The sequence below is a fragment of the Podarcis cretensis genome (genome assembly GCF_951804945.1).
Source record: "Podarcis cretensis genome assembly, chromosome: 9".
NCBI classification, from domain to species: Eukaryota; Metazoa; Chordata; class Lepidosauria; order Squamata; family Lacertidae; genus Podarcis; species Podarcis cretensis.
The window spans coordinates 45,746,595-45,765,813 of record NC_137178.1 but is presented as its reverse complement, the minus strand read 5'-3'; the positions used below and the strand labels follow the sequence as shown (position 1 = coordinate 45,765,813).

Sequence of the window (19,219 nt, the reverse complement as noted above, 5' to 3'; positions counted from 1 at the left end):
AATAGACTGATTTTGTAGCAAGGCATACTTGTGTACTAATAAATCACATATGCATGAATGCATTTTGTGTGAATCAATGCCTATTTTATACATGTTGAAGAAGAAGCTGACTCCCCATGCTTTACCATTTGAATTATAGGGTTACTGTGAAAATCAGTCCACAGAGAAAAGAAGCAAGCTTTTATTAGAATGTTCTTCAACTGAAGTTGAGAGCCATCAGTACATATAACATGCCCAGTAATAACATATTAAATTTCCATGCACAGTTCATATTGTATACCAGCACAGTTATGTCTGTCTCATGACTTTCAGTTCTTGAACTTCCATTTTAGTGTATGAACATTAAACCTAGAGACTCCACATATTTCAAATGCATATTTGCAGACATACATACAGTAAGCCTGCAACTTAGGTGGGGCTCAGGTTCCGGGAATTGCACCTAAAGCCGAAATCGCGTACAGTCGTGCCTTGAATGTTGAACGGAATCGGTTCCGGAAGTCCATTCAACTTCCAAAATGTTCGGAAACCAAAGCATGGCTTCAGATTGGCTTCAGGAAGCTCCTGCAGCCAATCGGAAGCCGCGCCAGATGTTCAGCTTCCAAAAGAACATTTGAAAACCGGAACACTCACTTCCGGGTTTAGATCATTCAGGAGCCAATTTGTTTGGGAGCCAAAGCATTTGAGATTCAACGTATGACTGCATAGTCAAAACACATTGGGTTCAATGGTGGGTGGGATTGCCAAAGTATTTTTTTCCCAGAAGCCCACCCCCATTCTGACCCCTTTTTGTTTACTTTTAATTTGTTTGCTAAGTGCGTAAGGCTGAATGTGAGTAAATTAAAGTTACGCACATAAGTTGCGGGCTTACTGTACTTAAAAAGGCTTTCCTGTCTGAAATAACATACCTGAATTAGTGTTCACATAGAATATGTTGAGCTGCTAAATGATCACCACATGCAGTTATGGCACATATGTAAAGCCACCAGACTACCTATCATTTGGTCACTGTTTTGACACGTATCTGTTATGTTGTTTATAAAGATACATGCACAAAAGTCAGTCTTGACATAGACACTTGGGGCACGAGTGAGTTTTGGCATATCCAAATTCCTAAATCTGGCCTATCATGAAATAAAACTACAGAATCTTTGAGACCCTGAGCAGCCTTACCTTCACAACTCTTCTTGTCAGGCCCAAGCTCATAACCTGGATCACAAGCACACTGATAGCTGCCCAATGTATTCACACACCGTTGTTCACATCCACCATTGTCAGGTTTGGCACATTCATCTTCCTCTGTGAAGAAATGGAAAGACAGAATTGCATTTACTTATCCATTTCATAAAACTTATACACCGCTTGATTGTCAGAAAAACCTCAGAGCGGTTTGCAAAAAGATAAAACCGTAAAAGCAGGAAAACAATTGCAATACAGCAAAACACACGGGAAATTAAAATACTAAAACAGATTCAAATTCAAATCAGCGTTAAAATAAAATCATTGACTTCTTTGTCTCTTGACTATAGTGAAAACACAATGACAGCCCATCGGATTATTTCCCTATAATTCAGATTGTATTAAGCTTCTAGCTTTAGATTTATTATAAGTGCATGATCCTTCCTTGTGCAGACACTGTAGCTGTTTGTGGAGGGATCTCCAGAAGGCTGCTTCTCCCTTCAGCTGCTTTGGTAAATAAGAGGTCTGTGTTTGCCTCCCAGATCCCTGTCTAGACTTCTCCTCTCCTTTTGATCCAGGGGCACGAGTACTGAGCTCACATTCCTTGGCTAAATATAGAGGGCGACCTGCATCTCTTTGTGGGATGTAACATAAGCAGTCAAGTACAACACTTCCTGTTTGCCCAGAGTGGACACACAGGGGTATGTTACTCCAGCCAGGAGGGCTTCCTGTCACACCTGGTCTGAAGCATCCTCCCCCTGCGTGTGACCAGGTAGATGGGCGTCACCCTGGGAGACCCCATAAAAGAGCTGGTCACGCTGCCATCTTCCCTCCTCCTCCTTCGTTTTATTCCAACCTGATACTTTTGTTGTGTGCTAGCTCTCAGCCAGCAGCACATGGGCTCATTTCCCCACATGGGATGAATCTACTCTCTTTTCTGTAACTACAAGCTAAAGCCTGCCTTCAGGGAACCTACTGTGAACTGAATGTAAGTAAACTTCTTACCATTGTTTTTAAAGGAGACTGCTGTGTCTTTATTCTTTTTAAGAGGGAACAAAGGGGATTTGCTAGGATCAAACACAGTCTGGACAAGCCACATTGGATTGCTTAAGTAAAGAGATTCAAACAAATCTACCAACTGCTATATACTGGGGAATGCACTCTGCTACTGACTCACTAGCTTGAGTGAGAAGGATAATATTTAATCAATATATCCTCTCCTACTATCCACAACATTCCCACAACATTTTCTTTTGTTGAGAATCCCATCTCTGTACAGCTTGGTGTGGGGCCTGAGGTGGGGCATCCTTCTGCACACAGGTATTGTGTTGCCCTAAGAATTGTGTTGCAAATATGCAATAATTTAGGCCACAGAAATTTAAAGGTTGTGTAAAATACTAAGAGAAAAGGCTGAAAATCCAGCAGGGTCACTCAAAGGGCACTTTATCTCCAACAGAACGAATATATACATTATCTTGAATTCTATACTCAAACCCAGATTAACTGAATCCTCAAATCCCACATTTTTATTCTACTGATATTAAAGGAAACAAGATGCAACAGAGAGAAAGAGGGAAACGTAGAATACAGTATTATCTCTACAAGCAGCATGACATACTTATGAACATTTTAGTCATCACTTCTTTCATCCCTAGTTCTCTTGATTTCGGTAACAGTGGATTCCGAATCATCCATTTAAAATAGGTATTAAAAGCATACACCTGATACATCGGTAATAGCAAATACGCAAGACAGCTGATCTCCTGTCTCTGTTTGATTTTGTGACAATAGTTAAGTATTTGATACAGAATCATGGTATGTCTTATGCTTTATGTGTTGCATTATTTTCATAAAAGAAAAAAAACAGTTGATATTGAATAAATGTGTAAAATGTATACCTCTGTGGTTTGGTAATGTTTATATGTGTAAAGAACATGAGTGGCTATATGAGAGGGCACACATTAAGCAATATAAAATTCTGATTACTTATCAAGGTCTGTAGAGAGGTTCTTTTTTATTTTCAGGAACAAATCTTAGCCCCCTTTTCATCAAAAGGTTCTTAAAGCATCATCACAAATAAAATAAAGATACAATAAAGCTGCAGAGTGACTGGATAAAATTAAAAGCCGGCATTAAACAAGATGAAGCATTAAAAGCCTCTGTAAAAGCCTATACTGCGAAAAGTGACAAGTTCTCAGATCCGATGCACAGCACTGGGAAGCAGACTCAAAAGCCACCACTATAAAGGCTCAATGCTAAGACCACCAAACAATGAAAGAATAGGAAGCTAAATGCAGACAAAAGTGCTACTGCTTTGGATATTCCAGATCAAAAAATAAGCGCGAGTGCCTTGAATTCAGCACACAAACAGTGAAGTTCATATAAAACAAGTGTTGTATGTTTCCTGTGGGTAAAACAAGATATTTAAATTTTTACACACTGAAAATTGGCATTTTTTTCTGAATTGCACCGTCAAGTGCAACTAGATTCTCACTTTCCAAAACTGGTACCTTTAAAAAAGTTAGCAGCAAACCCTGCTTTGTTGACTGTTCCATCAGAAACAAACTTCATCCACAGGGTATTAGAGGTAGATCTGATGTCTTCAGGTTTATCATAGCCACAAAAATGGCCAATCAAAGGACTGCTTTCACTGGTTCCATCTCGGACTTCTAAGTAATCATAGGCACAGTTGTCATGTCTCTCAATCTGTAAATACAAAGCAATACATGACAGATAATATATCTGGTCCTTTTCCTGCTACTCAATGTAAAACACATTTTTACAAAACCTTACTTTGGGGGTTCAGCATATCATTGAGTTTCACTGTAAACCTGATAATTATGTAGGGTTTTGTTTTGTTTTGTTTTCAATTCCAAGCGATTGCAGTATAGCATTGGCCAGTGCAAAAGCACGTGAGGTTTTGCAGCAATACACATTTTACAAATGAAGCTAATTTGTAAAATGAAATGAAGGATGTGTACAAATCAAGAGTTAAACTGGTATAAGAGGCAGAGGCGTGGTATGAACTTGAAGCAGATGCACAGCTAAGTCAGGTGAAGGAAAAGAAATGAGTATTGGGGGTCCAGCAATTAAGGAAGGGTTTCGCTCATTTGAATATACTACGGTTGCTTCTGGTTATCTCAAATACTCTGGTGGGTTGAATAACAATCTGAAGCAACACTGGCTACCTAGCAGTACACATATACATACATCAAAGACAGCATAGATCTTTGACCTAGTGATGGACAATGAAACAATGAACATATGATACCGGTCATTGGTCCATCATGCCAGCTTTGTCCTACTTGATAGGCAGTAGCTTTTTAGCCTTTCAAGCAAGAGACTTACTCAACCAACCTGCCTGAGATTCTTTATCTGAAGATGTTGGGAGCTCAACTCATGCCAGTAAACTTGTAAAGTCAGAACCCTACCACAGCTATGCACGGAGGCTTCCGGTAGCTCGGTGAAAAAGTTATAACTTTGGCCTCAGCTTTCAGGCCAGATTATTGTCATGAAGTTGCCTGCCTATGCTCTGATCCCTTGAGATTTCCATTCTCTAAGCTCCCATTGTTTTAAACATCTGCTGTGAGGATAACGGATCAAGCTTATATAATAGGAAAATGCAAAAAGGTTATTCCAAACTGGAATGCAAATATCACATACACCAGCTGTAAATCTCAACCCCATGCATAAAGTATTAATGACTAGCCTTATGAAATCCCGTTTGAATACATTACATTTATGTTTCTCTCTGTCTCTCTTTCTCTCTCTATATATATATTATTGAACCCTAGGAGAGTATTCAAATCATTCTATAAAAAAATATTTTCCTGACTCAAAACATGATATAGTTCACAACTAGAGTTATAGACTTATTCAGCAGTGCATAGCTTATAGCAGCAAATGACACACAGAGGTATTCTATAGAAGTGTCAAAAATAAAATTAACAGCTCTAGGATAATGTGTAACAATTTGGCAGAAGGAACACTAATATTTATCTCTGAATAATAGTAACATTCATTTGTTTAATTAAAAAAAGAAAAGATATACATTTAGGAAAGAAATAATAGGCCTATTACTGTATTTAATAGATTCCTAATGCAGCCTTGTGGAACAGGATTAGTCATTTGTCAAAAGAAACTATTGTCAGTGTAAAAAAGAATATTCCAATTTAAATAGCACAGATAGCATAAAATCCCTTTAATCTTCTTGAAATTTATGCAATGGGAAAAGTCTCGGTGAAAGGAAATATTAACTATAGGGGTTACATTATATAGAGAATGTTTTGTTTCTTCATTGGCTTAATGAGGATTCCCTTAAATGTCACTGTCACTTATCCACAGATGGTTTGCTCAGATCAGTTAAAAGGCTTTACCTCAAATGCCTGAAAGGTTAATCCGACATTGTAGTTCTCTGACACTGTTATTTTCCACACACATTCCTTCATTGGTCTGTAGTCATCAGGATAATTAGGAGACTGGATCTGGCCTTCATTCTTGTGTATTTCACCTCCACAAATTGCTGAAGAATACATAAGGATCAGACTGAGCACATTTTCAATTTTTTTATTATTAATACTGAAAAAACTAACCCACACTTCATTGCTTAGGAATGCCTGGGAGAGGTACAATAATAGAAATTAAAACCAAAGGGTCTCACCAAATAAACCAATAACAAGAAGAGATAATACCATAGCAAAAACTGATTTGGGGGAGGGGTAAATAAGTAAGCTTTTATAATTTAAAAAAACACACATACACAAACAGCAATGTCCATAGCAATAACAGTATCAAAGTCTGTTCAAGCCAATTAACCTCCTATTAAGACCTTACAAATAGCGGGGGAGAGAATGCAAGCAAAATGCAAGGGAGATAGTGAAAGATACAGGAAATTGAATGCAGATTTCCAAAAAATAGCAAGGAGAGACAAGAGGGCCTTCTTAAACGAGCAATGCAAAGAAATAGAGGAAAACAACAGAATGGGGAAAACCAGAGATCTGTTCAAAAAAATTGGAGATATGAAAGGAACATTTCGTACAAAGATTACCATAATAAAGGACGAAAGTGGTAAGGACCTAACAGAAGCAGAAGACATCAAGAAGAGGTGGCAAGAATACACAGAGGAATTATACCAGAAAGACATGGATGTCTCGTACACCCCAGGTAGTGTGGTTGCTGACCTTGAGCCAGACATCCTGAAGTCAAATGGGCTTAGAAAGCACTGCTAATAACAAGGCCAGTGGAAGTGTTAATATTCCAGCTGAACTATTTAAAATTTTAAAAGATGATGCTGTTAAGGTGCTACACTCAATATGCCAGCAAGTTTGGAAAACTCAGCAGTGGCCAGAGGATTGGAGAAGATCAGTCTACATCCCAATCCCAAAGAAGGGCAGTGCCAAAGAATGCTCCAACTACCACACAATTGCACTCATTTTGCATGCTAGCAAGGTTATGCTTAAAATTCTACAAGGCAGGCTTAAGCAGTATGTGGACCGAGAACTCCCAGAAGTGCAAGCTGGATTTCGAAGGGGCAGAGGAACCAGAGACCAAATTGCAAACATGCGCTGGATTATGGAGAAAGCTAGAGAGTTCCAGAAAAACATCTATTTCTGCTTCATTGACTACGCAAAAGCATTTGACTGTGTTGACCACAGCAAACTATGGCAAGTTCTTAAAGAAATGGGAGTGCCTGATCACCTCATCTGTCTCCTGAGAAATCTCTATGTGGGACAAAAAGCTACAGTTAAAACTGGATATGGAATAACCGATTGGTTCAAAATTAGGAAAGGATGACAAGACTGTCTATTGTCTCCCTGCTTATTTAAATTATATGCTGAATTCATCATGCGAAAGGCTGGATTAGTTGAATCCCAAACCGGAATTAAGATTGCCAGAAGAAATATCAACAACCTCAGATATGCAGATGACACAACCTTGATGGCAGAAAATGAGGAGGAATTAAAGAACATTTTAATGAGGTTGAAAGAGGAGAGCGCAAAATATGGTCTGAAGTTCAACATCAAAAAACCTAAGATCATGGTCACTGGTCCCATCACCTCCTGGCAAATAGAAGGGGAAGAAATGGAGGCAGTGAGAGATTTTACTTTTTTGGGCTCCATGATCACTGCAGATGGTGACAGCAGTCACGAAATTAAAAGACGCCTGCTTCTTGGTAGAAAAGCAATGACAAACTTAGACAGCATCTTAGAAAGCAGAGACATCACCTTGCCGACAAAGGTCCATATAGTTAAAGCTATGGTTTTCCCAGTAGGGATGTATGGAAGTGAGAGCTGGACCATCAAGAAGACTGATCGCCGAAGAATTGATGCTTTTGAATTATGGTGCTGGAGGAGACTCTTGAGAGTCCCATGGGCTGCAAGAAGATCAAACGTATCCATTCTGAAGGAAATCAGCCCTGAGTGCTCACTGGAAGGACAGATCGTGAAGCTGAGGCTCCAATACTTTGGCCACCTCATGAGAAGAGAAGACTCCCTGGAAAAGACCCTGATGTTGGGAAAGATGGAGGGCACAAGGAGAAGGGGACGACAGAGGACGAGATGGTTGGACAGTGTTCTCAAAGCTACGAACATGAGTTTGACCAAGCTGTGGGAGGCAGTGGAAGACAGGAGAGACTGGCGTGCTCTGGTCCATGGGGTCACAAAGAGTCGGACATGACTAAACAACTAAACAACAACAAGACTTCTAAAAGCACCCATTAATTAGTACCGGAAACTCATCAAATTTCAAGAGGGAGAGCATTTATAATTGGGACATCACCACAGAATATGCCCTTTTCCTAATTGCCACATAACATATTTCCTTTGGATACAGAACAGTTAGGAGAGCTTCAGCTGCTGTTCTTAGCTCACAGTTGGAATGGTATGGGAAGAGGCACTCCTTCAAATATATAGATCCCAAGTTCTTTTGTAAATCACTACTACCACCTTGAATTTGGCTCAGGAACAGATTGGCAGCCAATGCAATTATTTTGGAATTGGTGTAATATGATACCAGGGAGCTGAACTACTCAGCATTCTTGCTGCTACATTCTGCACTAGCTGCAGCTTCCAAACCAGCTTCAAGGGTAGTCTCAGACAGACCATATAACTATTCCTTGTTCAGGAACAACCACAGCTGGCAAACCAACCAAAGCTGTAAAAGACACTCTTTGCCACTGAGTCTACTTGGGCCTCCAGCAACAATGTTGGATCAGTGAGCAACCTAGCCTCAAACCTGTTATTTCAAAGGGATTGCAACTCCATCCAAGACAATCAATTCCCAGACCTAGGAACCACCAACCTACAGAAACTCTGCCTTGTAAGAATTCAGCATTAAATTGTCGGCCTTTATCCAGCCCATCCAGGGCCTGTGCAGCTTGGCTAATGTCTTCTAAAAGTTGCATACCGGTAGTTATTTATCTCATTGACGTCTGATGGGAGGGTGTTCCACAGAGCGGGTGGGACTACTGAGAATGTCCTCTGCCTGGTTCCCTGTAACCTCGCAGTGAGGGAACCACTAGAAGGCCTTTGGAGCTGGACCACAGCATCTGGGCTGAATGATGGAGTGGAGACGCTCCTTCAGGTACAAATTTGTTGTATTTCTTTTATGTCCGCCCTGATCTGTCTCTGCTGTTTTACTTTGTATTGTAATTTTACCGTTGTTACACACAGTGTGTATAAACTTCAGGTTGGATTGCAGCCATAGGACATGACCCAGCAGCTTCAATGTCTGAACCAAAACCCCACTGATGCCGGGACTTCCCTTTGTCATCTATGAGAGGGAAATGCTTGGCACCCACAATGGGAAATATCTGTGCTTTGCATGGAACATTCCCTTCTCAGAGGAAAGGAAGTCTCTTAGCATGCAGAACTTGGTCAGCTGCCACAGTTTATAGTTGATTAAGAATTGAAAAATGTCATTACTACTGTTCAGAAGAGGCCCAGCCTTCTGAGAGGTTTGGGCACATAAAGAACATTAAAATAAATTAGAGTTTTGCAAGAGAACAATCATATTATCCAACTAGATAAGAAGCACCTGACAGTACTTCAGGATCAGAATTTGGGAATCCTAGACTGCTATAGCTAAAGAAAAAGAATATTGAGGTTCTCGCCTTTCCTTAAAGACTATGTACATACATTAGAGAACTACACCAATATGAAATGATCGAGTAGATCTTAAGCATTCATTATTCATTGTATGCTGCACAAAAGCATGCTTAACTCTCCTGCATTTTTCTCTCCTGGAGGTAGAAAAACGGTTGCAGCAGGGGTGTTGCTAGGTTACAAGTCCCAGATCTTTTTGTGAGAGTCGTAAATGTTTTTGGGTTATGATTCTGGGGGAAATGGAACTGGGTGACTGGATAGAATATTCTTTTGGGTAAGCAAATTAACAAATCGTTTTATATGACTTTACCTAGAATTGATTTCAGTGTATTGAATGAGTATTAATGAAGGGAAATTGAATTTATTTGGAGAAAAGTATGTTTAGATATTTGGAGTAAATTAATAGAAAAGGAACTAATTTGAGGGGTGATCTGGGGTGGCATGTAAACCAACTGTATAATTTATCTGGGGTGATTTGTAAATTAGTTGACTTGCCTTCTGTGACCTATAAATTCCATTTGCAACTATACATAGAAATAAACATATGCAGTTTCTATGCAGGCTGGTGCCCCAAATATCTTAGGTTCCTAGCCAATATCCCAAAATTCCAGAAGGACAATTAGAGCAGAAAAGCAGTTAAGAAGGGCAAGGATTCAGCAGAACCCACCCACTGTCTTTCCTCTGCTCAAACTCACAGCTTCTCAAAGTAGCTTTTGGTAAAAAAATAATGATGAAGATGATGATTTAAAAACCTGTTGCAGGAAGATACATGCAGCCAGTTTAACCACTCATTTGATCAAGTTTAAATTATTACAAGCTCATATAGTTTCAAAGGAATAAACTTTAGTCAATTTGATTACAAGAGCAACTCACCTTCGTAAGTGGCTGAAAAACCTTTTCCTACCCAGGTACTGCTGCCACGGAACTCTATCCACATTCTGCTGTCACTGGAGGTAAGGACATCTGGGAGTTTGTCACCACAGAATCTGCCTAAAAGAACAATAAGAAAACACATTTTAAGGTCTCCTCCTCCAGGCCAAATCCTGCAATTTAACATAATTAATGTCAGGGCCAAACTACACTTGATGAAGGCAGATTCCGTGGACAGACGTTCTACCCCAATTATGTGTAAAGTACAGTTGGAGTTGGGGTACAATTTAAAACCGTGGCTGCTGCTTCCCTTCCTCCCCACAACCTCTCCCCACCTGTTTCACCCCAGTTTATTTCTAGTATCATAGCCCAAATGCGGGGAAAGGGAGTGGGGGCCAGAGGAGCCATGCACATGGGGAAGAAGTCACAGCACAGAAGGTGGAGAACCACCACTGATTGATTCTATTTGATTAAATGTATTTCTATGCCGGTTTTCAATCAAATGATCTCAAAGCTGCTTATAAACATTAAATAACAATGATATAATAAAACGTTAATAGAACACCGCAGATACAGCATAAATCACCTAAAATAATAAACAGATCACCAATAAAACAACTACAAAACTCTGCCTACGAAACAGCAACTGAAAAATAAAAAAACCTCACAATTACAGCAAAAGTCATATTATATGATTAACAAATCAATACGGCATTTATAATCCATAAAACAATATTAACAGCATGTAAAAAATAGCAACTAAAGAAAATAAACTAAGCACTGTTAAGCTCTTACACACATTTTCAATGCCCCCAGGACTCATAATCTTTCATTGCGTGGACAGGCGGAGTCCCCAGATCCCGCGCGGTCCCCCCCATCATGTGGAATAACGACTCAAGACAATGTGCTATGGGATTAAATTGGCCACAACTTTATTAAATTTCAAATGTGGGTAGACCTTGGCTCAGGCATTGGGCGTTCTCCCTCCCCAGTCCCCAGCCGGGGACCTAGGGAGCATCAGGGTTATCCAGTGTGGGGGGGGATGGGCCGGCTCTGGAGAACATATGTTCAAGCAGAGATAGCCGCCCCGGTTACGCCGCCGCCGCAAGGGAGAGCAATGACGACCTTTCGGCGTATGGTCAAAGCCTCCCTTCAGAAACCCCTTTAACGGGGAACCCTGCTATCGCCGCCGCAAAGAGGAAGATGGACTAAAGGATTCCGCCCAAGGCCTGATACCGCCAAAGTTGTGACGTTTTGCTACGGGAAAGGCGAAACCTGCCAATGCAGGGAAATTCCTTTCCGGCCCTTTAACAACGACCTTAACGTAGCAGCGCCCGCATACCTGTGGAGACAGGTTAACCTGCAAAACCTGTGAAGAAAAGTTAACCTGCAAAATAAGACATTAACTGAGGGTGGGTAGGGTGGGAGAAGCTCTGGAGCCAAGTGAGGATTCCCAGGTAAGATCCTCCCTCTATTGTGTGGGCAGGTAATTCCTCCCCTACCTGGCCTGGTCTCCTTGGCAACACTTCCCCCAGGTGGGATTGGACAACTGACTGAGGTAGGCAGAGACCTCCAGGTATCCCACCTGGGGGAAGGCAAAGCCAAGCCTATGCTGTTGGGGCCGCTCCAGATCTAGGGGCTGCACGCGTCCACGCAAAGGGCGCCCCCCGTTTTAGGCGAGGAGCGGTCATTCTGTTCAGTTCAAATACACATAATGCCCATTGCTAAGCCAGCTCAGCCTTTGTGGCTGATGAGCAGGGTAAAATTATTTAATTAAATAAATAAACATACACGGGGTGGGTGGGTGTGCACATGCGTTATGTATAGTTTGGCTTCCTGGTTTCAGTAACAGCTGTGCCAGGGTTAGCCCCTTTGATGCACAGATAGGATTTACAGTCTAAATAATAGACATATATATTATTGTCATTAAGTATTAACAAAAAGTTGCCCTTATTTTTGAAAGTCTTCTGTAAACTGGAACACTAGCTAGAAAACAATAGCAATAACAAACATTTATTCCAGTCTACAACATGCTTTGAGAATGCAATTGTTATTTGGGTTTGGTACAGAAGCTCTTTCCTTACTAGGAAGAATTTTTTTGTTTAAGTCTACTAGGTTAGTCACCTTTTCCTTCCTTTTTAAAAATTTTCTGCTTCTTTCTTCTTCCTTGCCTGATACTTTTGTCCCTCCTCCAGCTTCCACTCGTCTTACTCCTCTTTTTAATTTTTGTAGTGACAGCAGAGAAAACTCCTTATTATATGGGCACACAGATCACACCCTACTATGGAAACTCCTGAATAATGTCGGACGTGCGTGTGTTACCATGGGTCATGGGGTGTCAGATATCCTAAGGCAACAACTGATTTCTTAAATGTCCTGTGGGAATTCTAAAATTTATGTATTTAAATCTTGTGTACACCACTTACTGTCACAAATGACCTCGAAGCAGTTTACACATATCAATCAAAACAGTAAAAACAAAATCAGGGCAAAGCAGAATGTCCAGAAGAGACATCTGAAAATATTGACATAACATCTTTGTGAAGTAGAAATAATGCAGGTGAATAAGCAGGTGGGAGAGCAGCAAAAACTTGCATATAGACCTATTACATATATTATCACCTAGATCTGCTTAAACTTAAAGCTTTCCACTAGGAAATTAAACCTTGCAACTATTTATAAGTGACTTCCGGCTGCAAGAAGCGAACAATCAAAACACAGCAGGGGCATCTGTGTTGCCTGATGAAGGAGTTTCAAAAGCTGGTTGTTCACTACCATGCATGCTTAGACAGTGCTCTTCCACTCTGGATTTTTCACTGTTCACTGTTTCAGAGCCAGTGTGATGTAGTGGTTAAGAGCGGTAGACTCATAATCTAGTGAACCAGGTTTGCGTCTCCGCTCCTCCACATGCAGCTGCTGGGTGACCTTGGGCTAGTCACACTTCTCTGAAGTCTCTCGGCTCCTCTCACCTCACAGAGTGTTTGTTGTGGGGGAGGAAGGGAAAGGAGAATGTTAGCCGCTTTGAGACTCCTTCGGGTAGTGATAAAGCGGGATATCAAATCCAAACCCTTCTTCACGTTTTACAGAATTGCTTGCTGTAGTGCATGTTTACTGGGTGTACCCAAAGTGCACCCTGTAATGTGCAAAAGAGATACAACCCTTTCTTCTACCTCAAACTCACCAGCATATACACATGACAAGCCGATGGAACCAGTTATACAGGGCTCCCTAGAGCAGGTAATAATTGAGGGCGGAAGTTATGTTTCTCTCACACTTTGCAACGGCCAAAGGCACACAGCTCTCTCATGGCTTGTGCTACAAACATCTCCCAACTAATAAGCTAATTCCAGATCATTTTTTTATTTAGCTACTGTTTCTATGTCCCGGTTATTCAGAATTGATCACAACAAAGGTTTCATACCAAGCAGAGGTGATTTTTTCCAGTAGCCATCTCTTACTTCAATATAGTCATACCAGCAGAGGCTGCTCTTATAGAGGTCCATTGTAGTGAAGTTTAAAACAATCTGAAAAGTGCAAAAGAGAGAAGTACAGTATGTCAGACACGTGGTTTGGTTTCTGCTCTGAACCAGAATAAAGATATTCCTATGCTGACCATAAAGGTCAGAAATGTTAACATCTGAATAGTGTCACTATTTCCTCTGATTTTCAATGTAACTAAGATAAACCTCTATCTAATAAGCATTTAAGGGCTTAGCTCCTTAGGGCCTAGATTCTGAAACTGTGGGGAGGACACTCTGTCCTGACTTGGAATAGCAAACACAAATATTTAGACAGGGAGTGCCTTCCTTGCCCCATCAAGCAAGAGCTCACTATCCCCTAACAGAGAATTTTTAGTGATCCACATTAATTTCCAAGGGTTCCCTGTGTAAATGGTTTATTGGGGTGACAATAGCCAGAGCAGTCCTCTCATAATGTCAGTGTTGGGTTGGTGCCTGAATCAACAAATCCTTGCCTGCATCAGCATGCTAAATGAAACTGTGCTCAATGGTGCAGATAGGGTTGGGGTTCAGGGTTCAAATCCAGCCCCTACCCAGCCCAAAGCCTCCCCAAATGATCAGCAGGGAGAGGAAGGAAGTTGGTGGTGGGGCACCTGGGCCATTTATTGAAGAAGCCGACATGATGACAGTAAAATTATAATGAGGATCCTGAATTTTAAAACTTTTGCTAAACATTGGAATACAAGCTTTAAGCATGACTGTGTACCAGATCTGTGAAGGTGGAGAGCAGGGAACTATAGATATCATGTGGATCTATTCCACCTTCAATTTTAGTGACTAGAGGGGTGCAGAATATACCATCTCATTAGTTACAATCTGATCCATGGGCTTAAACTTAAACTTTATGAAATTAGAGGAGAAGCCTTTGTTATGGAAGAAATAGGGTCAGATGGAGTATGTGATCTGAAATGCAGGATATAGCAGTCTGCGAGACAGCCTTATCCTGCACTGTCCCTACAGTGACATCTCTGCAGAGGAAGGAACTGTTAATTTCTTGACTAAGACCCACCCCACCCCCACAGTAATGAGAAGCTGGATCTTTCATCTTGTTAGTCATGATGAACATAACAGATTGCATCCATTAATAACACATATTTTTAGACAGTGACACCAGAACTGCTAAAATAGCAGTTGGCACAAGAACATTTCACTTTACCACAGAATTCACATACTATGTACTCATTTGTAGAGGTACATCCCTACTATGTCCTGACAGCATATGCCGGGCCACTTCAATAGGCAGACGTAACAGCAGCTGCTACTTACTTACCACCTTTAACCAATGAAAAAAAATGAATTTACATTGAGCATCTGGTGTAAGAATTACACAGCAATCAGCACAGAAGACAACCTTTGAAATGCCTTGTGTGGTAAAAAGAAGAAGAAGCTATTTTGCATATGTTCAAATTTTGATAAATAATATGTCAATGATTGGCAAATATGTTTTGTGATGCCAGATGAACTGAATGTAATGAATCCAGTCTGAATCATTTCAAGCAGGTGGGGGAGGCTTGAAACATTAGGAAGCAATAGAAGCTTCCCATTACAAATTAGAGGAGAATTTTAAATAACAAACACTTCTGAAAACACATGACATTAACCGAACGAATGATTCAGGAACTGCTGCTTCAACTGACCACAGCCTAAAGCAGCACAGTCAAATAAGCTTTGCCAGTAGTTTGGCTAGAGCAGTTTTGCTTTAACACTGGACGGATCAGATTTTGAGCATTTTCTGTAAAAGAACCATTTGCTACTGTGCAGTAAATCCAATTTCATACTGCAACTGTATACTCTCCTTCGGCAGCTACTTTGCCAGCTGTACGTGTTTTCTGTATCTGTGTGAGAATCTATCCTTTCCTCAAGTTGTAACGGGGAAATATAACACTGCTATGTGGACAAGGAGCCTAAAATATCATTAACTGGTTTCTTACTGCACTTCAGATATACACACAGAACTCAATTAAGTAGCATTGTATCAAACTTTTGCGAACATTTTGATTTTAGACTGGAAACCCTTGCAACAATGGAAATAAGCTTATATACATTTGAAATGGTCACAAAATATGCATTATGGGTTTGTAACGGTTACCTAAACAAAACTGTAGGGAAGAAAAGTTACACTGAGAGCCAGTTACTACATTATTGCTCTCTTGCTGAGGGAGTTTGAGGGAATCAAGTTCCCTGCTTCATTCAGCTTCTCTGCAAAATCCTTATCCTCCTTTTAACATTCCCTTGACTCCCTTGTCATCCAAGGGATGACAAGACAAGTTTCCTGCTACAGAGACGTTTCTGTTGGTCATGTTTTTAGCAATGTGTTCCTCAAGCCCAACAGTTTAGGTGCCTGTGGCTACAACTGTGTCGGTGGGCATCTTTTCCTAATCTCCCACCTCCCTAATTTTGTTCATGAGTAGACCATTGATATTCATGTGCTTTATTCCCAAGACCTTTTCTCTAGGCCTAGAATCCAAATGTTGAAGGAAATAAGTGGGCTGAGATCCAGTTCAGCCCGTTTATTAAGCTGAAATAAGTAGGATTTAAGTAGTCAGCTATGAGCAGGATTGTCAGCCTCTGCCACAATCCAACAGCGAGTTAAGCATGTTCAAGCCCATTGGAATCAATAGATTTTAGCATGCTGAGCATTTTGTTGGGCTGCTGACATGACACTTTCACTAAAAACTGATATACTTGGAAAATGTTTGTTTAATCCTCTCGTGAACATAAAGCCGTAGAAATTCTGAGTCATAGTTATTTTTATTGTAAGCAGGAAATATGCAATGATGGCTTATGTGCCAGGCTTCAGTCTTTGAGTGTAGAACTAATTATTTCAGAACCTATATTCTGGTGTTCCTAAATCAGCAATACTGACTTCGCTTCCTTTAAATGTAAGCACCAATACATAGTAGCCTAAATTACTTCAACTGAAGGAAACACATTATAGCATTCATATTTGTTATATTTCAAGACTTATTTCAAACTACAGCAAGTCTGCAACTAATGCAAGGCTTACATTCCAGGGATCACACCTAAAGTCAAAACTGCGTACAGTATTGTCAAACACACTGGGTGCAATGGTGGGTAGGATATTCTTATTTCCTGGACACCCATCCCCTTTCCATCCACCCCTTTTTTAAAAAAAATGTGAAGCACGTAAAGCTGAATACTTATAAATTAAATGCATTTAAGTTGCAGGCTTATTGTACTATGCTGCTCTGAGATTGTAAAAGTCAGACAAGTTCAGCGAAACACTATTTGTGACATTTATGACATAAGGCAAGCTGGCAAAGTAATGTGGTCACTCCAAAAAGAGAAATAAATGAAGATGTAGTATAATGGGCACAATATACTGAAATCTTCAGTTACAAATGTTCTGTTTTTCTTATGGCAACATTACATTAATTGTGGTCTACGAAAAAACATTTAACTTCAATTTGCAACTCAGCAGACACAGAAGAAGAACTGGAGACAAGGCAGATCAACAGTTCAAGAGGACAGGATGGCTGCAAGTCTCCAGAGATAAACAATCAATGAACATTTGTCAGCACAACTGAGAAATTAATGGTAACGTAAGCAAATTCAGTAGTAGCACTGCTGTCTCATGCAGAATAATGAATCACACATTTTCACTGCTGGAACAGGAAAGCCCACAATACATTATGGAAAGGGAAAATGAAACATAATATATATTCAGAACCATTTTAGCAAAACCGTACTTAGAAAAACTGAGAAAATTTAAAGTAAAGCAAATTATTTATATAAAAATGACAGTGAAAACAGCTATGCCGTTTGGCAATTACTATACTTTCAAAGAGAAGAACACAACCTTCGAAAAATTAACTCGCAGTATTTTGCATCTCCATGAGAGCTCGGATCTCAAAATTTGAAAGCTGTGGATAGTGCAGAATGCAAAATATTTGTTTTATGGTTTAGTAGTGTTAAGCATGTCATACAGTCATGCTTTTCAAAGGCTGCTGGGCATTTTGTTGGCTGTTTTGCATCTTTAGGACCAACAACGCATTTTTTAAAAAATAAAAGAGTTTTGTGATTAATAAGAAATATCCTAAAAGCAAACATACCATATGCAGGCAGGCTATTTTATTCTGTTTAACAAATTACATAATATACTGTATATTGATGACTTCAAGAGTGGGTTGCTGCAATGCAACTCTATGTGGGGATTCCGTTGCACTTGCGAAGCTGCACTTAGTGCAGGATGCTGCAGCACAGTTGATGGCAGACACACTACCCTGCCAGCATACACTTCAGCTCAGAGATCTGTACTGGCTGCTGATTTCTTATCAGGTCTTGGGACTAGTTTACTTGCAGGATTGCCTTATGACCCTGCTCCATGCCCTCAAGTACTTTTCTTACTTGAAATGTGTCCTTGAACAGAAATAAATCCTTGCGCTTGCCTGGACAGAGTGAACATGTGAGGGAAACCTCTGGCTTTTCCTGGTAAAATGTAGCCAACTATACAAAGGTAAGAACTGCATCCATTGCTCCATGCACCTTTGCCTCTAGCCCCAGTGGCAGAACAAGCCGATTGGGTGCCTGGGGCGGCGTGGGTCCCTGTGCCCGGGGGCAGGGTGTGCAGGGGCAGGACACTCTGTGGGACCTCTGAGGAGTCTGCCTGTCTCCTCCCACTCAGCCGCCCTACAGCTGAGGGGGAGGCAGCGGGCAGACCGTTTGGGGCAGCGCGGAACCTGCAGGCACCCAAGCCACCACGTCACTCCCAGGATAGATGCGTGACTCGGGCGTGCTGCAGGCCCTAATACAGTGAGTGCCACCTGGCATTTTGTCACCACCTCAGTGGTGACACCCGGGTCAGACCGCCCCCACTGCCCCCCCCTTCCTCCACCCCTGTCTAGCCCCACCCACTGCCATCATGCACTCTCTCCACCACCACCACAGGAGAACTGTGAGGGAGTGCAGCTCTCAATCTGAAAAAGCTTCCCTGCCCCTGTTAGACTGAATAGAAGGAACAGCCAGAATATGCTCATGGTTATCTCTCATCCCATGAGATGTTAAAACCGCCACCCCAGGAACCAATTTGGATGGGCTTTCCCAGTATGAAAGCCCGGAAGATTAGGACCAGGCACTCAGATGGGGCTTCAGACAAAAATGGATCTGAACTGCTAACTAAAGCCAAAGTTGAATAAATTGACTAATGTACAGTTCAAAGCTTTGTCTCATTAAAAAGGTAAAGGTACCCCTGCCCGTACGGGCCAGTCTTGACAGACTCTGGGGTTGTGCGCCCATCTCACTTAAGAGGCCAGGGGCCAGCGCTGTCCAAAGACACTTCCGGGTCACGTGGCCAGCGTGACAAAGCTGCATCTGGCGAGCCAGAGCCGCACACGGAAACGCCGTTTACCTTCCCGCTGGTAAGCGGTCCCTATTTATCTACTTGCACCTGGAGGTGCTTTCGAACTGCTAGGTTGGCAGGCGCTGGGACCGAGCAGCGGGAGCGCACCCCACCGCAGGGATTCGAACCACCGACCTTTCGATCGGCAAGTCCTAGGCGCTGAGGCTTTAACCCACAGCGCCACCTGCGTCCCT

At 41.3% G+C, this 19,219-nt stretch overlaps 1 protein-coding gene across 3 annotated transcripts in view; it reads right to left on the bottom strand.

Annotated features, from left to right (window-relative positions):
• Window positions 1–19,219, bottom strand: part of TLL1 (tolloid like 1) — a 135,214-nt gene that overhangs the window by 24,018 nt on the left and 91,977 nt on the right. For all 3 annotated transcript variants that reach the window (XM_079991380.1, XM_079991378.1, XM_079991379.1), the window contains 5 exons: window positions 13,570–13,672; window positions 10,152–10,268; window positions 5,553–5,698; window positions 3,687–3,882; window positions 1,171–1,296 (listed from right to left, as the gene is read on the bottom strand). In XM_079991380.1, the coding sequence (XP_079847506.1) occupies window positions 1,171–1,296; window positions 3,687–3,882; window positions 5,553–5,698; window positions 10,152–10,268; window positions 13,570–13,672 (688 nt within the window). The remainder of the gene's footprint in view (window positions 1–1,170; window positions 1,297–3,686; window positions 3,883–5,552; window positions 5,699–10,151; window positions 10,269–13,569; window positions 13,673–19,219) is intronic.